The sequence below is a fragment of the Oncorhynchus masou genome, unplaced genomic scaffold (genome assembly GCF_036934945.1).
Source record: "Oncorhynchus masou masou isolate Uvic2021 unplaced genomic scaffold, UVic_Omas_1.1 unplaced_scaffold_2889, whole genome shotgun sequence".
Classification (NCBI taxonomy): domain Eukaryota; kingdom Metazoa; phylum Chordata; class Actinopteri; order Salmoniformes; family Salmonidae; genus Oncorhynchus; species Oncorhynchus masou.
Genome location: NW_027016907.1, coordinates 22,934 through 44,711, shown reverse-complemented (window position 1 = coordinate 44,711; position 21,778 = coordinate 22,934). Strand labels below are relative to the sequence as shown.

At 48.8% G+C, this 21,778-nt stretch overlaps 1 protein-coding gene across 2 annotated transcripts; it reads left to right on the top strand.

The window, feature by feature from the left end:
• Window positions 1-1,145: 1,145 nt before the first annotated feature.
• Window positions 1,146-19,174, top strand: LOC135539331 (vesicle transport through interaction with t-SNAREs homolog 1B-like). Of its 2 annotated transcripts, none has more exons than XM_064965152.1 (7): window positions 1,146-1,455; window positions 10,235-10,293; window positions 11,648-11,833; window positions 12,387-12,560; window positions 13,779-13,840; window positions 14,066-14,162; window positions 18,246-19,174. In XM_064965152.1, exons 1-6 carry the CDS (start codon window positions 1,359-1,361, stop codon window positions 14,157-14,159), a joined length of 672 nt encoding a protein of 223 aa, XP_064821224.1. In that variant the 5' UTR covers window positions 1,146-1,358; the 3' UTR covers window positions 14,160-14,162; window positions 18,246-19,174. The 2 variants fall into 2 exon arrangements, with proteins under 2 accessions (XP_064821224.1, XP_064821223.1); XM_064965151.1 differs by having other exon boundaries at window positions 1,147-1,455; window positions 14,066-14,186.
• Window positions 19,175-21,778: the final 2,604 nt, after the last annotated feature.

Genomic DNA, 21,778 nt, shown 5'->3' with positions numbered 1-21,778 from the left:
CTCGCGGAACATAATTTAACTCCAACCACGCGCGCAACGCTTCTTATATGCATATTCATTAATATGATAGCGCTCCAGCCTACTCATCTGCATCATTCAGCGGTACAGGTCGCCTGACAATGACAATCATTGTCCGACTAATTAAGGCAATATGAGATGCCAATAATTCACAATTGGATCATATTCAATTGACAGTGCATTTCGAGCCTTTAGTCCAAACAACAACAAATTAATATTGTACTGAAGAAGGTTGTCTTCGTTATGGGGGGAAAAATGTGTTTCTTTGGGCTTTATTATCGCAGAGAAATAATAAATAAAAATGTAATCATCAACACTGATGTCGATTCATTTAGCGACCGAATTGCCTGTCACGATCTCTTCGTTTTTCGGTAGCCTGACAATGACAATCATTGTTCGACTAATTAGGCAATATGAGATGCCAAGCATAGTAACGGATGATGCATCGGCTATAGCCTCGAACATACGCCGCTCATTCTTACCGAATGTAGGGTGCGAATAAAACCATGAGCAGCGCGACAACCACAAGACCTGCGACAATCAAGACGAGCACCATCATGAAACGGGTCCACTCTCTCGTTGGTTTTCCTCACTGCTGTTCCATCATGGTTCTGTGCTCCAGCGACCACACAGCTGATCTGAGATGTCAAACTTTATGGTGAAGTGTATATAGGTGGATGGGTTGTGTCACAGATGTTCGTTCAATGGAACCTGGGATTGTAGTTTTCTTTCCCCACATATTAATTGTGGATTTTTATTTATTTATTATGTTTTAAAGAAAACAAAAAAACGAAAGTGAAGTTGAATCTAATAACTGCTATTTAGTTTGTAAGATACTAGTCTACATATTCCCCCTTAGATGAAAACAATAATTCATCTGAAAGATGGTAAATATATCAGTTATGATTATTATAAAAACGACATTGACCACAATGCACCAGTGAAAGTTACCTTTTCAATGCCCGTATATAAATATCTGACATATTATTTCAGTTTTAACCACCATTTAAAAAAAAACATTATTCATATTAGAAGTATACAACATACGCTGCTGTCAAACATTTGAAGTTACTTTGATTTTAAAAGCATGTACTTGACATTTCATTCGTGATAATTGGGCAGGATATTCACTTTAGGCAGGCAGTGACGCTAGACATGTGACACGCGATCACCAGAATGCGGAAAGAGTCCCGAGGATCTTGTTTGGGGGTTTACGGTTTTATCAACAAAGCGTATAAGCGGCAATTAACAGTTTAATTTTCTAATATTTGGGCGTTTGTGTTGTCAAGAAAGAAACGGACAATTGAAAACACAAATCCTGCTGCTAAAATAAAAGCAAAATGTCATCGGAAGAGTTTGAAAAGCTGCAGGAGATCTTCAAATCCCTTTATGACGAACTGAAGTTGATGCCTGACAGATTACTGAAATGTCAAGGAGGTAAAAAAACCAGTTGAATTTGCATCTGTAAATATGTATTTTGCATTCTAAATATCGCTCCAATCCACAACCATTAGCTGACCCTCCTGTTGTCTTGCTTTAGTTTTACTTCTGCTTAGCCGCCCACTGCTGTTAAATGTACAAAATATGGTTGCTATCAAATAAATGTAAATTTTTACACTGGGTGGTTCGAGCCCTGAATGCTGATTAGCCGACAGCCGTGGAATATCAGACCGTATACCACGGGTATGACACAACGTTTATTTGTACTGCTCTAATTTACATTGGTAGCCAGTTTATAACAGCAATAAGGCACATCTGGGGTTTGTGATATATGACCAATATACCACGGCTATGGGCTGTGTCCAGGCACTCCGTGTTGCGTCGTGCTTAAAGAACAACCCTTAGCCATGGTATATTGGCATAAAATCGAGTACACAGTCATGCAATCAGCCATGCTGTAGAATGGCCTTACTGAAGAGCTCATTTGACTTTCAACTTGGCACCGTCGTAAGGATGCCACCTTTCCAACAAGTCAGTTCGTCAAATTTTTCCTCTGCTAGAGCTGCCCCGGTCAACTGTAAGTGCTTTTATTGTGAAGTGGAAATGTCTAGGAGCAACAACGGCTCAGCAGCGAAGTGGCAGGCCACACAAGCTCACAGAATGGGACCACTGAGTGCTGAAGCGTGTAGAAATAAAAATAGTCTGTCCTCGATTCCATACACCAGGTTCCATACTCTGGGTGTCCAAATCTTTTGTCACAAATCAAAGTTTATTTGTCACGTGCGCCGAATACAACAGGTCTAGACCTTACAGTGAAATGCTTACTTACAGGCTCTAACCAATAGTGCAAAAAAGGTATTAGGTGAACAATAGGTAAGTAAAGAAATAAAAACAACAGTAAAAAGTCAGTGAAAAATGACAGTAGCGAGACTACGTACAGACACCGATTAGTCAGGCTGATTGAGGTGGTATGTACATGTACCCCTGCTTTTAATCAGGGCAAGGTGACCGGAAACATGACCGAATACAAACAGTGTAGCTATTCCCTCCAAGGCAATCAAACAGGCTAAGCGTCAGTATAGAGACAAAGTAGAGTCGCAATTCAACGGCTCAGACACGAGAGGTATGTGGCAGGGTCTACAGTCAATCACGTACTACAAAAGGAAAACCAGCCCCTTCACAGACCATGATTTCTTCCTCCCAGACAAACTAAACTTCTTTGCTCGCTTTGTGGACAATACAGTGCCACTGACACAGCCCGCTACCAAAACCTGCGGGCTCTCCGTCACTGCAGCCGACATGAGTAAAACATTTAAATGTGTTAACCCTCGCAAGGCTGCCGTCCCAGACGGCATCCCCAGCCGCGTCCTCAGAGTGCAGACCAGCTGGCTGGTGTGTTTACGGACATATTCAATCAATCCTCATCCCAGTCTGCTGTGCCCACATGCTTCAAAATGGCCACCATTGTTCCTGTTCCCAAGAAAGCGAAGGTAACTGAGCTAAACGACTACCGCCCCGTTTCACTCACTTCCGTCATCATGAAGTGCTTTGAGAGACTAGTCAAGGACCATATCACCTCCACCCTACCTGACACCCTAGACCCACTCCAATTTGCTTACCGCCCCAAAAGGTTCACAGACGATGCAACCACACTGCACACTGCCCTAACCCATCTGGTCAAGAGGAATACCTATGTGAGAATGCTGTTCATCAACTACAGCTCAGCATTCAACACCATAGTACCCTCCAAACTCGTCATCAAGCTTGAGACCCTGGGTCTGAACCTCGCCCTGTGCAACTGGATCCTGGACTTCCTGATGGGCCGCCCCCAGGTGGTGTGAGGGTAGGTAACAGCATCTCCACCCCGCTGATCCTCAACACTGGGGCCCCACAAAGGTGCGTGCTCAGCCCCCTCCTGTACTACCTGTTCACCCATGACTGCGTGGCCATGCACGCCTCCAACTCAATCATCAAGTCTGCAGACGACACAACAGTGGTAGGCTTGATTACCAACAACGACGAGACAGCCTACAGGGAGGAGGTGAGGGCCCTGGGAGTCTGGTGTCAGGGAAACAAACTCTCACTGATTAGTGGGCTTGATTACCAACAATAACCCCACATCACGGACAAGTGAAATGGTCCCCCTTCACAGACAGCGTGAAGAAGGCGCAACAGTGCCTCTTCAACCTCAGGAGGCTGAAGAAATGATAACCAGCAATGATAACTAGGCTATATACACAGGGTACCAGTACTGAGTCAATGAGTAATGATAACTAGGCTATATACACAGGGTACCAGTACTGAGTAATGAATAATGATAACTAGGTTATATACACAGAGTACCAGTACTGGGTAATGATAACTAGGCTATATACACAGGGTACCAGTACTGAGTAATGATAACTAGGCTATATACACAGGGTACCAGTACTGAGTAATGATAACTAGGCTATATACACAGGGTACCAGTACTGAGTAATGATAACTAGGCTATATACACAGGGTACCAGTACTGAGTAATGATAACTAGGCTATATACACAGGGTACCAGTACTGAGTAATGATAACTAGGCTATATACACAGGGTACCAGTACTGAGTCAATGAGTAATGATAACTAGGCTATATACACAGGGTACCAGTACTGAGTAATGATAACTAGGCTATATACACAGGGTACCAGTACTGAGTAATGATAACTAGGCTATATACACAGGGTACCAGTACTGAGTCAATGAGTAATGATAACTAGGCTATATACACAGGGTACCAGTACTGAGTAATGATAACTAGGCTATATACACAGGGTACCAGTACTGAGTAATGATAACTAGGCTATATACACAGAGTACCAGTACTGAGTAATGATAACTAGGCTATATACACAGAGTACCAGTACTGAGTAATGATAACTAGGCTATATACACAGGGTACCAGTACTGAGTAATGATAACTAGGCGATATACACAGAGTACCAGTACTGAGTAATGATAACTAGGCTATATACACAGAGTACCAGTACTGAGTAATGATAACTAGGCTATATACACAGAGTACCAGTACTGAGTAATGATAACTAGGCTATATACACAGAGTACCAGTACTGAGTAATGATAACTAGGCTATATACACAGAGTACCAGTACTGAGTAATGATAACTAGGCTATATACACAGAGTACCAGTACTGAGTAATGATAACTAGGCTATATACACAGGGTACCAGTACTGAGTAATGATAACTAGGCTATATACACAGGGTACCAGTACTGAGTAATGATAACTAGGCTATATACACAGGGTACCAGTACTGAGTAATGATAACTAGGCTATATACACAGGGTACCAGTACTGAGTCAATGTGCAGGGGTTTGAGGTAGATATGTACATATAACTAGGAATAAAGTCACTAATCAACAAGGATAGGTAAATAAAAACTATAGAAGTTAGACATTTGGTTTTCAGAAGTATTACATTGTAAATCTTACTCCGTTTGTCAGCGTGTTTCAGGACGTGAGATTCCCGATGGGGAAGAAACATTCTCTGTCAATCATCTTGAAAATATGTAAACTGGACATCAACCAATACTCAATGGTCAAATGCCTTATCGAAATGTTGAAAAGTGCTCGATCGAGGGAGAGAGACAAAATGGTGCAGTTTGAGGCCGTATGGCAGATGTATGCGGGGGGCTGGAGATTACAGGGGTGGGTGGGGGGGTGAGCATGGGGGGTCTGGCCAGGTGTGATGTCGTTGATGTTAAAAAGGTAGACAGTAGCGTGTGATGAGTAAAAAAAAAAAAAAAAGGGGGTCATTGAAGATAGTCCAGGTAGTGACTTGGTTAACTATTTAGAATTAAGTGACTAGGCAACAGGATCGATAATAAACAGTAGCAGCAGCAGTGTATGTGATGAGTCAAAAGAGTTTGTACAAAAAGGGTCAATGCAGATAGTCCAGGTAGCGACTTGGTTAACTATTTATCATTCTTGTTTAGATGTCTCATGGCTTGGGGGTAGAAGCTGTTCAGGGTCCTGTTGGTTACAGACTTGGTGTGTCGGTACCACTTGCTTGGCAGTAGCAGAGAGAACGGTCTATGACTTGGGTGGCTGGAATCTTTGACAATTTTTAGGTCCTTCCTCTGACACCGCCTGGTATAGAGGTCCTGGATGGCAACCAGTGACTACTGGGCCGTACACACTAGCTCTATAGCGCCTTGCCTAACCATGAAATGATGCAGCCAGTCAAGATCTTGGCAACTGTAGAACTTCCTGAGGATCTGATGGCACATGCCAAATCTTTTCTGCCTCCTGAGGGGGAAGAGGCGTTGTCGTGCCCTCTTCACGACTGTGTTGGTGTGTTTGGACCTTGGTAGGTTCCTGAAGTGATGTGGGCCGTCTCCACTACAGCTCTGTCGATCTCAATGGGGGCGTGCTCAGCCCTCCTTTTTCCTGTTGTCCACCGATAATCTCCTTTGTCTTGCTGACGTTGAGGGAGAGGTTGGTGTCCTGGCACCACACTGCCAGGTCTCTGACCTCCTCCCTATAGGCTGCCTCCCTTGTTGTTGGTGATCAGGCCTACAACTGTTGTGTCATCAGCAAACTTAATGATGGAGTTGGAGTCGTGCCTGGCCACACAGTCGTGGGTGAACAGGGAGTACAGGAGGGGACTAAGCACGCACCCCTGGGGAGCTCCAATGTTGAGGATCAGTGTGGCACATGTGTTGCTACCTACCCTCACCACCTGGGGGCGGCCCGTCAGGAAGTCCAGGATCCAGTTCACGTTGAGGGAGAGATGGCAGGTCTCTGACCTCCCTATAGGCTTTCATTGGCGATCAGGCCTACCACCGTTGTGTCATCTGCAAACTTCATGATGGTGTTTGAGTCGTGTTTGGCCACGAAGTCACGGGAATACAGGAGGGGACTAAGCACTCACCCCAGAGGGGCCTCCTCATTTCATGGACCATCCAGATCCATAGGTAAGGCTCTACGTTGCAAAAAGATTGTCCAATACTCACAATAGACTGAATAGTGAGGTGATTTCCCAAAGTTAATGTCCTGCAAGACGCTGATATTTGTGTAAACCCTTCACAGTTATGATCTGTGAGTGTCACTGAGTAAACTGATACCTCATTTCATGGACCCAAGGTCCAGTGAGAAGGCTGTACATTGCAATATAATTATGTCCCCTTTGCAAATCTGAAGTCTATAAATCCACAGTGCTATTTCAACAGATAATTTTTTTAATGGCAAGGAACTCCACACTGTCGTTTCCCACCTGGACAAAATGCATTTCCCACCTGGACAAAATACAGACGACAGCTCAGCGTTCAACACCGTAGTGCCCACGAAGCTCATCTTTAAGGTAAGGACCCTGGGACTAAACACCTCCCTCTGCAACTGGATCCTGGACTTCCTGACAGGCCGCCCCCTGGTGGTGAGGGTAGGTAACAACACGTCTGCCACGCTGATCCTCAACACGGGGGCCCCTCAGGGGTGTGTACTTAGTCGTAGTAGAGCGGGTCGGGAGTTTATAGTTCCTTGGTGTCAACATCACCAACAAACTATCATGGTCCAAACACACCAAGATAGTCGTGAAGAGGACTTGACTTAAAACCTTTTCCCCCCCCAGGAGACTGAAAAGATTTGGCATGGGTCCCCAGATCCTCAGAAAGTTCTACAGCTGCACCATCGAGAGCATCCTGACCGGTTGCATCACCGCCTTTTTATGGCAACTGCTCGGCATCTGATCGCAAGTCACCTACAGAGGGTAGTGCGTACGGCCCACTACATCACTAAGGGCTAAGCTTCCTGCCGTCCAGGACCTATATAATAAGCGGTGTCAGAGGACAGCTCATAAAATTGTCATAGACTTCAGCCACCCTAGTGATAGACTGTTCTCTCTGCCACAGCACGGAGCACCATGTTGAGGTGGTGGTAACAGGTCACAGCCCTCTGACCCCCTGTTGAGGTGGTGGTAACAGGTCACAGCCCTCTGACCCCCTGTTGAGGTGGTGGTAACAGGTCACAGCCCTCTGACCCCCTGTTGAGGTGGTGGTAACAGGTCACAGCCCTCTGACCCCCTGTTGAGGTGGTGGTAACAGGTCACAGCTCTCTGACCCCCTGTTGAGGTGGTGGTAACAGGTCACATCCCTCTGACCCCCTGTTGAGGTGGTGGTAACAGGTCACAGCCCTCTGACCCCCTGTTGAGGTGGTGGTAACAGGTCACAGCCCTCTGACCCCCTGTTGAGGTGGTGGTAACAGGTCACAGCCCTCTGACCCCCTGTTGAGGTGGTGGTAACAGGTCACAGCTCTCTGACCCCCCTGTTGAGGTGGTGGTAGAGGACCAACAACAGGACATCCACTGTCATTAACACTAATATCCTAATCATGCTATGCTAGCAGGTTAACACAGGCCACCACTAACCCGTCTCCCTCACAGAGAACAGAGGATTTAAAGAAATAGTGGCAGCAGAACAGATAACGCATCCTTTTGACTTGTCGAAGGCCACATCTCTCTAAGAAAGCAAGGCATTAGCCCAACTCTCACCTCTGACACGGTCACCTTAACGGTGTTAACCCAATGCTTATGCTAAGCTAACGCAAAGCTAGCGCTTATATATCTTGAACTGATGGCGGCTGAGCAATCACCAGTCATTTACAGGAAGTGGGAAAAGTTCAACGCACGCTGAATACCAACCAGAACTACGGCAGTTTATACAGCGTCCATAATTTTTTTATTTATTTTACCTTTATTTTACTAGGCAAGTCAGTTAAGAACAAATTCTTATTTTCAATGACGGCCTAGGAACAGTGGGTTAACTGCCTGTTCAGGGGCAGAACGACAGATTTGTACCTTGTCAGCTCGGGGGTTTGAACTTGCAACCTTTCGGTTACTAGTCCAACGCTCTAACCACTAGGCTACCCTGCCGCCCCATAATAGACTGTTGTGCAGCGTCCATAATAGACTGTCGTACAGCGTCCATAATAGACTGTTGTACAGCGTCCATAATAGACTGTTGTACAGCGTCCACAATAGACTGTTGCACAGCGTCCACAATAGACTGTCGTACAGCGTCCATAATAGACTGTTGTACAGCGTCCATAATAGACTGTTGTACAGCGTCCATAATAGACTGTTGCACAGCGTCGATGATAAGACTGTTGCACAGCGTCCATAATAGACTGTTATACAGCGTCGATAATAGACTGTTATACAGCGTCGATAATAGACTGTTGTACAGCGTCCACAATAGACTGTTGTACAGCGTCGATAATAATAGACTGTTGTACAGCGTCGATAATAATAGACTGTTGTACAGCGTCGATAATAATAGACTGTTGTACAGCGTCGATAATAATAGACTGTTGTACAGCGTCGATGATAATAGACTGTTGTACAGCGTCGATAATAATAGACTGTTGTACAGCGTCCACAATAGACTGTTGTACAGCGTCGATAATAATAGACTGTTGTACAGCGTCGATAATAATAGACTGTTGTACAGCGTCGATAATAATAGACTGTTGTACAGCGTCCACAATAGACTGTTGTACAGCGTCGATGATAATAGACTGTTGCACAGCGTCCATAATAGACTGTTGCACAGCGTCCACAATAGACTGTTGTGCAGCGTCCATAATAGACTGTTGTACAGCGTCGATGATAATAGACTGTTGCACAGCGTCCATAATAGACTGTTGTACAGCGTCGATGATAATAGACTGTTGCACAGCGTCCATAATAGACTGTTGTGCAGCGTCCATAATAGACTGTTCTCTCTGCCACCGCATGGAAAGTGGTACCGGAGCACCAAGTCGAGGACCAAGAGGCTGCTTAACAGCCATTTTTGAACCATTTCTCCCCAATTTCGTGGTATTGGTAGTTACAGTCTTGTCTCATCGCTGCGACTCCCGTACGGACTCGGGAGAGGCGAAGGCCAATGAGCAGTGTGTCCTCCGAAACACAGCCCAGCCCACAGCCACACTGCTTCTTGACACAATGCCCACTTAACCCGGAAGCCAGCCGCACCAATGTGTCGGAGGAAACACCGTACACCTGGCGACCGTGTCAGCGTGCACTGCTCCCGGCCCGCCACAGGAGACGCTATAATGCGCGATGGGACAAGGACATCCCCCTCCTCTAACCCGGAACGATGCCAATTGTACGCCGCCCCATGGGTCTCTCGGTCGCGGCCTGATTTGACAGGGTCTGGACTCGAACCTACAATCTGTAGTGACACAGTTTACACTGTTACTTTTTATAATTTTTGAAAACTTTTGTTTATTTGGTAAATATTTTCTTAACTCTTCTTGTTGGTTAAGGGTTTGTAAAGTAAGCATTTCACGGTAAGGTCTACTATACCTGTTGTATTCAGCGGATGTGACATCTAGTTTTTATTTTATTTTGAAGGAAACAAAACACAAGGTGGATTTAAATAATTTTAGGAAAACAGCCCTGATGTTGGAAACAAACATTGTAATCCACAGTCACATCTATTTAAATTAAATCTATTCCAACTACGATGGTGTCATAATTCCACTATTTGTATCCGTTTGCGTCAGTTTCAACGGGAGACTTTTATTTTGAAGGCGAACCGCTATTCCACGAGTGTTGCTCAAGCTAATGTTGTTCATGACACATTGGTGCCTAGGTATGCTTGCATATCATAAGGGACATTTAGAAAAATAATTTTTTCAAAGTAAACACCAAACAAAACAGTGCAGCTCAGCCTTTAAAAAAAACAAATAAATAAATTAAACACAGAGGTGTTCCTCTTTTACAGAGGAGAAGAAGAGGTTGGTGAGAACTTTTGACGAAAGACACGGAGAGGCAGTGGAAGTGGTAAGCGGCCATTTGGTATTTTATTGTATATGTCACACTTGGAGGGGGGGGGGAGCGATCTGTCGCAAATCTCATCTGTATCGATTTTATAGCTATTTTTTTTAATTTATTTTTTTTACCTTTATTTAACCAGGCAAGTCAGTTAAGAACAAATTCTTATTTTCAATGACAGTGGGTTAACTGCCTGTTCAGGGGCAGAACGACAGATTTGTATCTTGTCAGCTCGGGGGTTTGAACTTGCAACCTACCGGTTACTAGTCCAACGCTCTAACCACTAGGCTACCCTGCCGCCCCAAAATAAAAATAAAAATTCTAGCAGATTATTCTAAATGTCCGTCGGCTGGTACTAGTGATCTGGTAGTGAAACACAGTCGACAGTAATAACCTGATCGGTTGTTGTTTACTCATAAAGCCTTGGATCAGATGGAAATGCTCTACTGGCATAGAGTTGAAGGAATGAACTAGTACTACAATAACATGGGTTAACATTTCACTAATTTAACTGTTTCTATTGAACAATATTGTATTAATCCAGATGAGATTGTGTGTTTTTTTTTTTTCTTCAGTACCCAACATCTGTGTGTGTGTCACTCACACACACTCTCACACACACACACACACACACACACACACACACACACACACACACACACACACACACACACACACACACATACACACATACACGCATACATGCATACATACATACATACATACATACATATCTATCTCTCTCATAATGGACATTTAGAAAAATAATTTTTTCAAAGTAAACACCAAACAAAACAGTGCAGCTCAGCCTTTAAAAAAAAAACATAAATAAATTGAACACAGAGGTGTTCCTGTTTTACATATATATATAGATATATCTATATAGAGATATGTGTGTGTGTGTGTGTATGTATATATATATATATATATATATATACACACACACACACACACACACACACACACACACACACACACACATATCTATATATAGATATCTATATCTCTTGACCCAGTACAGCCTCAGAGGAAGGGCCACACCAAGGAGCCAGATATAGATACACACACCTATCTATCTATCTATCTATCTATCTCAGCCACTCCAAGGAGCCAGGTCCTCCCCGGGTTTCTCCGCCCGACCAATAGGGAGTTTTTGCCACTGTCCCAAACACAGTCCAGAGGCTGGGTCAAGGGACCCCATGAAGTACCAATTTACCCCGTTTTCCGTCACCGGATCGGAGCGTTATATATATACACTCATTCATTCATACATACACGCATTAGGTTGCAAAGGCTGGAGCCGAGGGCAGCTATAATGTCATTTTTAGAGGGGTATGAAATGTTTCTCCTGGTGAATCTCCAGCTGCAGGGGATGGAGCAGGAGTTGATCGGTGTTCCCTCGTCCTACCGGAACGCCATGTCTACCAGGCTGCGTCTGTTCCGCAGAGACCTGGGGAAGCTCCAGAGAGAGGTGAAGAGCTCTGACCTGTCCTCTACCCGGCCAGCAGAAGGCGCCTACGGCATCTACTCCTCTCAGAACGAACACAGCGTGAGTCTAGACTGACTTACGTTGGTTCAAGGAGGGTAAAGTTGCCCCTGAGAGACACTGATCTGGGGTCAGTTTAGCATTTTTTCCCTAATAATGGTTAATGTTAGAATTGCAGGAAGGGAAGCTGCTCCTAGATCTGTACCTAGAGGGATCTTCAGCCTGGAGATGTTTACATACACCATCCATTCACCATTTTTATTTTATTTCACCTTTTATTTAACCAGGCAAACTAATTGAGAAAAAGTTCTCATTTACAACTGCGACCTGGCCAAGATACAGCAAAGCAATGCGACAGAAAACAACAACAACAACAACAGAGTTACACGTGGAATAAACAAGCGCACAGTAGCCTTACAGTAGGATGAGTGGTGTCAGTTACAACTGGTAGTGGCTAAGACCACACAGCCCTGATATGTGCTGATGCTGTTGAGATATTACAAGACAACGTTCCTGAAACACAATAAAATTATATATTCAGGGCTTACGTTCAACTGACAGCTTATTGCACTTTCCGTGCAGGAATTGATTGATTTTATTATCTGTTTGATTTCAGACCCAGCTTCAGTCTCAGAGGGCCTTGCTGATCCAGGGACACGAGCACCTGAACAACGCCAGTCAGAGTATAGAGAGGAGTCAGCGCATCGCCGCAGAGACAGACCAGATCGGCGTGGACATCATCGAGGAGCTGGGAGAGCAGAGAGAACAGCTGGACCGCACCAGAGACCGAGTGAGTGGGATTGGGAAGGTCTGTAGACACAAGGCTCTGATTGAGAAGCTCTGGAGACATAAGGCTCTGATTGAGAAGCTCTGGAGACAAAAGGCTCTGATTGAGAAGCTCTGGAGACAAAAGGCTCTGATTGAGAAGATGATGATCTGGACAGATCCTAGATCAGAATGAATGAGATGATACAGATCTGAGATCAGATTATATAGACAGATCTGAGATGGTGAGATGATATGGACAGATCCTAGATCAGAATGAATGAGATGAGCGGCAGGTAGCCTAGTGGTTAGAGCGTTGGTCTAGTTTGATTTATTTTACCTTTATTTAACTAGGGAAGTCAGTTAAGAACAAATGGTGGCCTAGGAACAGTGGGTTAACAGCCTGTTCAGGGGCAGGACGACAGATTTGTACCTTGTCAGCTCGGGGATTTGAACATGAAAACTTTCGGTTACCAGTCCAACGCTCTAACCACTGGGAGGTTGCAAGATCGAATCCCCGAGCTGACAAGGTACAAATCTGTCGTTCTGCCCCTGAAGAAGGCAGTTAACCCACTGTTCCTAAGCCGTCATTGAAAATAAGAATTTGTTCTCAACAGACTTGCCTGGTTAAATAAAGGTAAAATAAAATATGATATGGACAGATCCTAGATCAGCACTCTAATCAGAGAGTCTTTGTGGCCTTCATGTCAGAACTATGGCAGCCTGGTCCCGAGTCTCTCCCAACCCTTCGATGTTCACAGATCTGTACAGTGTAAACAAAATGGTGGATCCAGACTTATCCAGACTTGTCAGATCATTAAATATAAAGGGGAGGGAGCAAATTGAGACTTTCTTGGAATCATAACCGTCAAAGAGTTTGTTTTTTTGAAAGAGAAGATGTTGAGTTCTGATGACCTGTCGTTGTCTTTCGTTGTTGTGTTCCACCTGTTAGCTGGAATCATAACCGTCAAAGAGTTTATTTTGAAAAGAGAAGATGTTGAGTTCTGATGACCTGTCGTTGTCTTTCGTTGTTGTGTTCCACCTGTTAGCTGGAATCATAACCGTCAAAGAGTTTATTTTGAAAAGAGAAGATGTTGAGTTCTGATGACCTGTCGTTGTCTTTCGTTGTTGTGTTCCACCTGTTAGCTGGAATCATAACCGTCAAAGAGTTTATTTTGAAAAGAGAAGATGTTGAGTTCTGATGACCTGTCGTTGTCTTTCGTTGTTGTGTTCCACCTGTTAGCTGGTCAACACTGGGGAGAACCTCAGCCGGAGCAGGAAGATCCTACGAGCCATGTCTCGACGGTGAGTCAGACAGGGCTCTGGACAGCGCTGTTCCACTATGGTCCATGTCCTCATGTTAGTGTAAAAATGGCGTCTGTATTTATACAGGTTATTCTAATTGTGAGTACTATTTCGCAATAGAGGCCTCTTTTGACAAAAAAATAAAATTTGGGGGCTTCTTCTTCAGTTTGTTGAATCTGTCCTCCGTCATTGAGTTGCTGTGTGTGTCTGTCCTCCCTCTTTTAGACTGATGACCAACAAGCTGTTGTTATCCGTCATCATGCTGATGGAGCTGGGCATCCTGGGTGCAGTCGTCTACCTCAAGTTCTTCCGCAAGTAGGAGGTGACGCATCAACAAGCAATACAGGTCGCAGCCAGCGCTCAGCAAAGCTCTCCTCTCCCTGTCCTCTCTCCTCTCCCTGTCCTCTCTCCTCTCCCTGTCCTCTCCCTGTCCTCTCTCCTCTCCCTGTCCTCTCTCCTCTCCCTGGCCTCTCTCCTCTCCCTGTCCTCTCTCCTCTCCCTGTCCTCTCTCCTCTCCCTGTCCTCTCTCCTCTCCCTGTCCTCTCCCTGTCCTCTCTCCTCTCCCTGTCCTCTCTCCTCTCTCTCCTCTCCCTGTCCTCTCTCCTCTCCCTGTCCTCTCTCCTCTCCCTGTCCTCTCTCCTCTCCCTGTCCTCTCTCCTCTCCCTGTCCTCTCTCCTCTCCCTGTCCTCTCCCTGTCCTCTCTCCTCTCCCTGTCCTCTCTCCCTCTCCCTGTCCTCTCTCCTCTCCCTGTCCTCTCCCTGTCCTCTCTCCTCTCCCTGTCCTCTCTCCTCTCCCTGTCCTCTCCCTGTCCTCTCCCTGTCCTCTCCCTGTCCTCTCTCCTCTCCCTGGCCTCTCTCCTCTCCCTGTCCTCTCTCCTCTCCCTGTCCTCTCTCCTCTCCCTGTCCTCTCCCTGTCCTCTCTCCTCTCCCTGTCCTCTCTCCTCTCCCTGTCCTCTCTCCCCTCTCCCTGTCCTCTCTCCTCTCCCTGTCCTCTCTCCTCTCCCTGTCCTCTCCCTGTCCTCTCTCCTCTCCCTGTCCTCTCTCCTCTCCCTGTCCTCTCTCCCTCTCCCTGTCCTCTCTCCTCTCCCTGTCCTCTCTCCTCTCCCTGTCCTCTCTCCTCTCCCTGGCCTCTCTCCTCTCCCTGGCCTCTCTCCTCTCCCTGTCCTCTCTCCTCTCCCTGTCCTCTCCCTGTCCTCTCTCCTCTCCCTGTCCTCTCTCCTCTCCCTGTCCTCTCTCCTCTCCCTGGCCTCTCTCCTCTCCCTGGCCTCTCTCCTCTCCCTGTCCTCTCTCCTCTCCCTGTCCTCTCTCCCCTCCCTGTCCTCTCTCCTCTCCCTGTCCTCTCTCCTCTCCCTGTCCTCTCTCCTCTCCCTGTCCTCTCTCCTCTCCCTGTCCTCTCCCTGTCCTCTCTCCTCTCCCTGGCCTCTCTCCTCTCCCTGGCCTCTCTCCTCTCCCTGTCCTCTCCCTGTCCTCTCTCCTCTCCCTGTCCTCTCTCCTCTCCCTGTCCTCTCTCCTCTCCCTGTCCTCTCTCCTCTCCCTGGCCTCTCTCCTCTCCCTGGCCTCTCTCCTCTCCCTCTCCTCTCCCTGGCCTCTCTCCTCTCCCTGGCCTCTCTCCTCTCCCTCTCCTCTCCCTGTCCTCTCTCCTCTCCCTGGCCTCTCTCCTCTCCCTGGCCTCTCTCCTCTCCCTCTCCCTCTCCCTGTCCTCTCTCCCCTCCCTGTCATCTCCCTCTCCTCTCCCTGTCCTCTCTCCTCTCCCTGTCCTCTCTCCTCTCCCTGTCCTCTCTCCTCTCCCTGTCCTCTCTCCTCTCCCTGTCCTCTCTCCTCTCCCTGTCCTCTCTCCTCTCCCTGTCCTCTCTCCCTCTCCCTGTCCTCTCTCCTCTCCCTGTCCTCTCTCCTCTCCCTGTCCTCTCTCCTCTCCCTGGCCTCTCTCCTCTCCCTCTCCTCTCCCTGTCCTCTCTCCCCTCCCTGTCATCTCCCTCTCCTCTCCCTGTCCTCTCTCCCCTCTCCCTGGCCTCTCTCCTCTCCCTGGCCTCTCTCCTCTCCCTCTCCTCTCCCTGTCCTCTCTCCCCTCCCTGTCATCTCCCTGTCCTCTCCCTGTCCTCTCTCCTCTCCCTGTCCTCTCCCTGGCCTCTCTCCTCTCCCTGGCCTCTCTCCTCTCCCTGTCCTCTCTCCTCTCTCTCCTCTCCCTGTCCTCTCTCCTCTCCCTGTCCTCTCCCTGTCCTCTCTCCTCTCCCTGTCCTCTCTCCTCTCCCTGGCCTCTCTCCTCTCTCTCCTCTCCCTGTCCTCTCTCCTCTCCCTGGCCTCTCTCCTCACCCTCGCCTCTCTCCTCTCCCTGTCCTCTCTCCTCTCCCTGTCCTCTCTCCTCTCCCTGTCCTCTCTCCCTCTCCCTGGCCTCTCTCCTCTCCCTGGCCTCTCTCCTCTCCCTGTCCTCTCTCCTCTCCCTGGCCTCTCTCCTCTCTCTCCTCTCCCTGTCCTCTCTCCTCTCCCTGGCCTCTCTCCTCTCCCTGTCCCTGTCCTCTCTCCCTCCCTGTCCTCTCTCCTCTCTCTCCTCTCCCTGGCCTCTCTCCTCTCCCTGTCCTCTCTCCTCTCCCTGTCCTCTCTCCTCTCCCTGGCCTCTCTCCTCTCCCTGTCCTCTCTCTCCTCTCCCTGTCCTCTCTCCCTCTCCCTGTCCTCTCTCCTCTCCCTGTCCTCTCTCCTCTCCCTGTCCTCTCTCCTCTCCCTGTCCTCTCCCTGTCCTCTCTCCTCTCCCTGTCCTCTCTCCTCTCCCTGTCCTCTCCCTGTCCTCTCTCCTCTCCCTGTCCTCTCTCCTCTCCCTGTCCTCTCTCCTCTCCCTGTCCTCTCTCCCTGTCCTCTCTCCTCTCCCTGTCCTCTCCCTGTCCTCTCTCCTCTCCCTGTCCTCTCTCCTCTCCCTGTCCTCTCTCCTCTCCCTGTCCTCTCTCCTCTCCCTGTCCTCTCTCCTCTCCCTGTCCTCTCTCCTCTCCCTGTCCTCTCTCCTCTCCCTGTCCTCTCTCCTCTCCCTGTCATCTCCCTGTCCTCTCCCTGTCCTCTCTCCTCTCCCTGTCATCTCCCTGTCCTCTCCCTGGCCTCTCTCCCTCTCCCTGGCCTCTCTCCTCTCCCTGTCCTCTCTCCTCTCCCTGTCCTCTCTCCTCTCCCTGTCCTCTCTCCCTCCCTGTCCTCTCTCCTCTCCCTGTCCTCTCTCCTCTCTCCTCTCCCTGTCCTCTCTCCCCTCCCTGTCCTCTCTCCTCTCCCTGTCCTCTCTCCTCTCCCTGTCCTCTCTCCTCTCCCTGTCCTCTCTCCTCTCCCTGTCCTCTCTCCTCTCCCTGGCCTCTCTCCTCTCCCTGTCCTCTCTCCTCTCCCTGTCCTCTCTCCTCTCCCTGTCCTCTCTCCCCTCCCTGTCCTCTCTCCTCTCCCTGTCCTCTCTCCTCTCCCTGTCCTCTCTCCCCTCCCTGTCCTCTCTCCTCTCCCTGTCCTCTCTCCTCTCCCTGTCCTCTCTCCTCTCCCTGTCCTCTCTCCTCTCCCTGTCCTCTCTCCTCTCCCTGGCCTCTCTCCTCTCCCTGGCCTCTCTCCTCTCCCTGGCCTCTCTCCTCTCCCTGGCCTCTCTCCTCTCCCTGTCCTCTCTCCTCTCCCTGGCCTCTCTCCTCTCCCTGTCCTCTCTCCTCTCCCTGTCCTCTCCCCTGGCCTCTCTCCTCTCCCTGTCCTCTCTCTCCTCTCCCTGTCCTCTCCCTGGCCTCTCTCCTCTCCCTGTCCTCTCTCCCTCTCTCTCCTCTCCCTGTCCTCTCTCCTCTCCCTGTCCTCTCTCCTCTCCCTGTCCTCTCTCCTCTCCCTGTCCTCTCTCCTCTCCCTGTCCTCTCTCCTCTCCCTGTCCTCTCTCCTCTCCCTGTCCTCTCTCCTCTCCCTGTCCTCTCTCCTCTCCCTGTCCTCTCTCCTCTCCCTGTCCTTTCTCCTCTCCCTGTCCTCTCTCCTCTCCCTGTCCTCTCTCCTCTCCCTGTCCTCTCTCCTCTCCCTGTCCTCTCTCCTCTCCCTGTCCTCTCTCCTCTCCCTGTCCTTTCTCCTCTCCCTGTCCTCTCTCCTCTCCCTGTCCTCTCTCCTCTCCCTGTCCTTTCTCCGCTCCCTGTCCTGTCCTCTCCCTGTCCTCTCCCTGTCCTGTCCTGTCCTCTCCTCTCCCTGTCCTTTCTCCTCTCCCTGTCCTCTCTCCTCTCTTTTCTGTCCTTTCTCCTCTCCCTGTTCTCTCTCTCTTTCTCCCCCCTCGTCCACATATACCTCACTATGCTGTTCCTGACCTGAGCTAAACCACTAAACTCTTGTAATATATCCATGGGCCTGGGGGAGTGCTCACGAGGACACAGCACGGTTTTCTTGACTGAAGATAAGGAACAGTGTGAGAAAGAATGATCGTTTCTGTTCTTCAGGACGGGAGTGTAACCCGAGCCGTGTTTCAATCCAGGATGTACCGGACCGGACCGAACCCAGGAACGTTATATGAATACTGGACATTGATCTGATACAGACTTGTTAATGTTGTCGTCTGATACAGGAGTGAACTCCCCTTGGTTCTGTCCACACTTTATCACGAAGAAGTTTCTGCAGTTGTTTATGTACTGACTCGAGTTGCTGTGTAGGATGCTTTTTTTTTTTTGTGTGTGTGTGTTTTTGTCTCAGGTCTGAGCGTTAAAGGCCTCATCAATCCTACCCATGCTCCTTTACTCTTAGTCTCGACATAGAACTCTACTGCTGTAGGGGCCTTCCGAGTGGCGCAGTGGTCTCAGGCTCTGCATCGCAGTGCTAGCTGTGCCACTAGAGATGCTGGGTTCGAGCCCAGGCTTTGTTGCGACCGGGAGACCCATGGGACGGCGCACAATTGGCCCAGTGTCGTCTGGGTTAAGGGAGGGTTTGGCCGGCAGGGATGTCCTTGTCACATCGCGCACCAGCGACTCCTGTTGTGGGCCCGGGAGCTGACACATTGGTGCGGTTGGCTTCCGGGTTAAGTGTGTGCGTTGTGGCTGGGTCGTGTTTCCCAGGATGCACGGCTCTCGACCTTATCCTCTCCCGTATGAGACAAGACTGTAACTACCAATTGGGGAGAAAAAAAGGAGGTAAAATATGTATAAATATATATGAACTCTACAACTAATGCTGCTGTTATGACAACACCTTGAGGGCTGAGCAGTTGAAGGATTCATCCATGCTAACTTTGTGAACTACTCAGTCTTTCAGTGAAATGCATGAAATTAAAAATATGCGTTCTCCACTAATGAATTCCCTCTATAGATATACCCATTGACATGTACTAACAATAACAGAAAGTAATGAATTGATATAAATGTGGTTTTTAAATGTATTTTTGTGTGGTGTTTTATCTTTGGTACGGTCTCTCTGTGGTCAAGGCTGAGAAGTTGAAAGAAGGAGGGGTTAGGGACTGAGGAGGAGGGGTTAGGGACTGAGGAGGAGGGGTTAGGGACTGAGGGGGAGGGGTTAGGGACTGAGGGGGAGGGGTTAGGGACTGAGGAGGGGGGTTAGGGACTGAGGAGGGGGGTTAGGGACTGAGGAGGGGGGTTAGGGACTGAGGGGGAGGGGTTAGGGACTGAGGGGGAGGGGTTAGGGACTGAGGGGGAGGGGTTAGGGACTGAGGGGGAGGGGTTAGGGACTGAGGGGGAGGAGGGGTTAGGGACTGCGGGGGAGGAGGGGTTAGGGACTGAGGAGGAGGAGGGGTTAGGGACTGAGGAGGAGGAGGGGTTATGGACTGAGGAGGAGGAGGGGTTAGGGACTGAGGAGGAGGAGGGGTTAGGGACTGAGGAGGAGGAGGGGGTTAGGGACTGAGGAGGAGGAGGGGTTAGGGACTGAGGAGGAGGAGGGGTTAGGGACTGAGGAGGAGGAGGGGGCTAGGGACTGAGGAGGAGGAGGGGCTAGGGACTGAGGAGGAGGAGGGGCTAGGGACTGAGGGAGGAGGAGGGGCTAGGGACTGAGGAGGAGGAGGGGCTAGGGACTGAGGAGGAGGAGGGGCTAGGGACTGAGGAGGAGGAGGAGGAGGGGTTAGGGACTGAGGAGGAGGAGGGGTTAGGGACTGAGGAGGAGGGGTTAGGGACAGAAATACTGATAACAAAAAAGTTCAGCATTGTTTTGAGACCAGGTTTTCAAAGGGCTATAGTCCAACTTAACCTGTGCCAAAATAATATGAAAACAAATTCAAGTCATGTGTTTATATTATTGAAATGTAGTATTAAAGTTAAGATAAGCTAACCATTACATTACACAATCTATCTGCAATATTAAAGCTAAGCTAACCATTACATGTGTCTGACAGCATGTCTCTGATAGACAGCCCACTACAGCATGTCTCTGATAGACAGCCCACTACAGCATGTCTCTGATAGACAGCCCACTACAGCATGTCTCTGATAGACAGCCCACTGCAGCACGTCTCTGATAGACAGCCCACTACAGCATGTCTCTGATAGACAGCCCACTGCAGCATGTCTCTGATAGACAGCCCACTGCAGCATGTCTCTGATAGACAGCCCACTACAGCATGTCTCTGATAGACAGCCCACTACAGCATGTCTCTGATAGACAGCCCACTGCAGCATGTCTCTGATAGACAGCCCACTACAGCATGTCTCTGATAGACAGCCCACTGCAACATGTCTCTGATAGACAGCCCACTACAGCACGTCTCTGATAGACAGCCCACTGCAGCATGTCTCTGACAGACAGCCCACTGCAGCATGTCTCTGTCTCTGATAGACAGCCCACTACAGCACGTCTCTGATAGACAGCCCACTGCAGCATGTCTCTGATAGACAGCCCACTACAGCATGTCTCTGATAGACAGTCCACTACAGCATGTCTCTGATAGACAGCCCACTACAGCATGTCTCTGATAGACAGCCCACTGCAGCATGTCTCTGATAGACAGCCCACTACAGCATGTCCCTGATAGACAGCCCACTGCAGCACGTCTCTGATAGACAGCCCACTGCAGCATGTCTCTGATAGACAGCCCACTACAGCATGTCTCTGATAGACAGCCCACTACAGCATGTCTCTGATAGACAGCCCACTACAGCATGTCTCTGATAGACAGCCCACTGCAGCATGTCTCTGATAGACAGCCCACTGCAGCATGTCTCTGATAGACAGCCCACTACAGCACGTCTCTGATAGACAGCCCACTACAGCATGTCTCTGATAGACAGCCCACTGCAGCATGTCTCTGATAGACAGCCCACTGCAGCATGTCTCTGATAGACAGCCCACTACAGCATGTCCCTGATAGACAGCCCACTACAGCATGTCTCTGATAGACAGCCCACTACAGCATGTCTCTGATAGACAGCCCACTACAGCATGTCTCTGTCTCTGATAGACAGCCCACTACAGCATGTCCCTGATAGACAGCCCACTACAGCATGTCTCTGACAGACAGCCCACTACAGCATGTCTCTGATAGACAGCCCACTACAGCATGTCTCTGATAAACAACCCACTACAGCATGTCTCTGATAAACAACCCACTACAGCATGTCTCTGATAGACAGCCCACTGCAGCATGTCTCTGATAGACAGCCCACTACAGCATGTCTCTGATAGACAGCCCACTGCAGCATGTCTCTGACAGACAGCCCACTGCAGCATGTCTCTGTCTCTGATAGACAGCCCACTACAGCACGTCTCTGATAGACAGCCCACTGCAGCACGTCTCTGATAGACAGCCCACTACAGCATGTCTCTGACAGACAGCCCACTGCAGCATGTCTCTGATAGACAGCCCACTACAGCATGTCTCTGATAGACAGCCCACTACAGCATGTCTCTGATAGACAGCCCACTACAGCATGTCTCTGATAGACAGCCCACTACAGCATGTCTCTGATAGACAGCCCACTGCAGCATGTCTCTGATAGACAGCCCACTACAGCATGTCCCTGATAGACAGCCCACTACA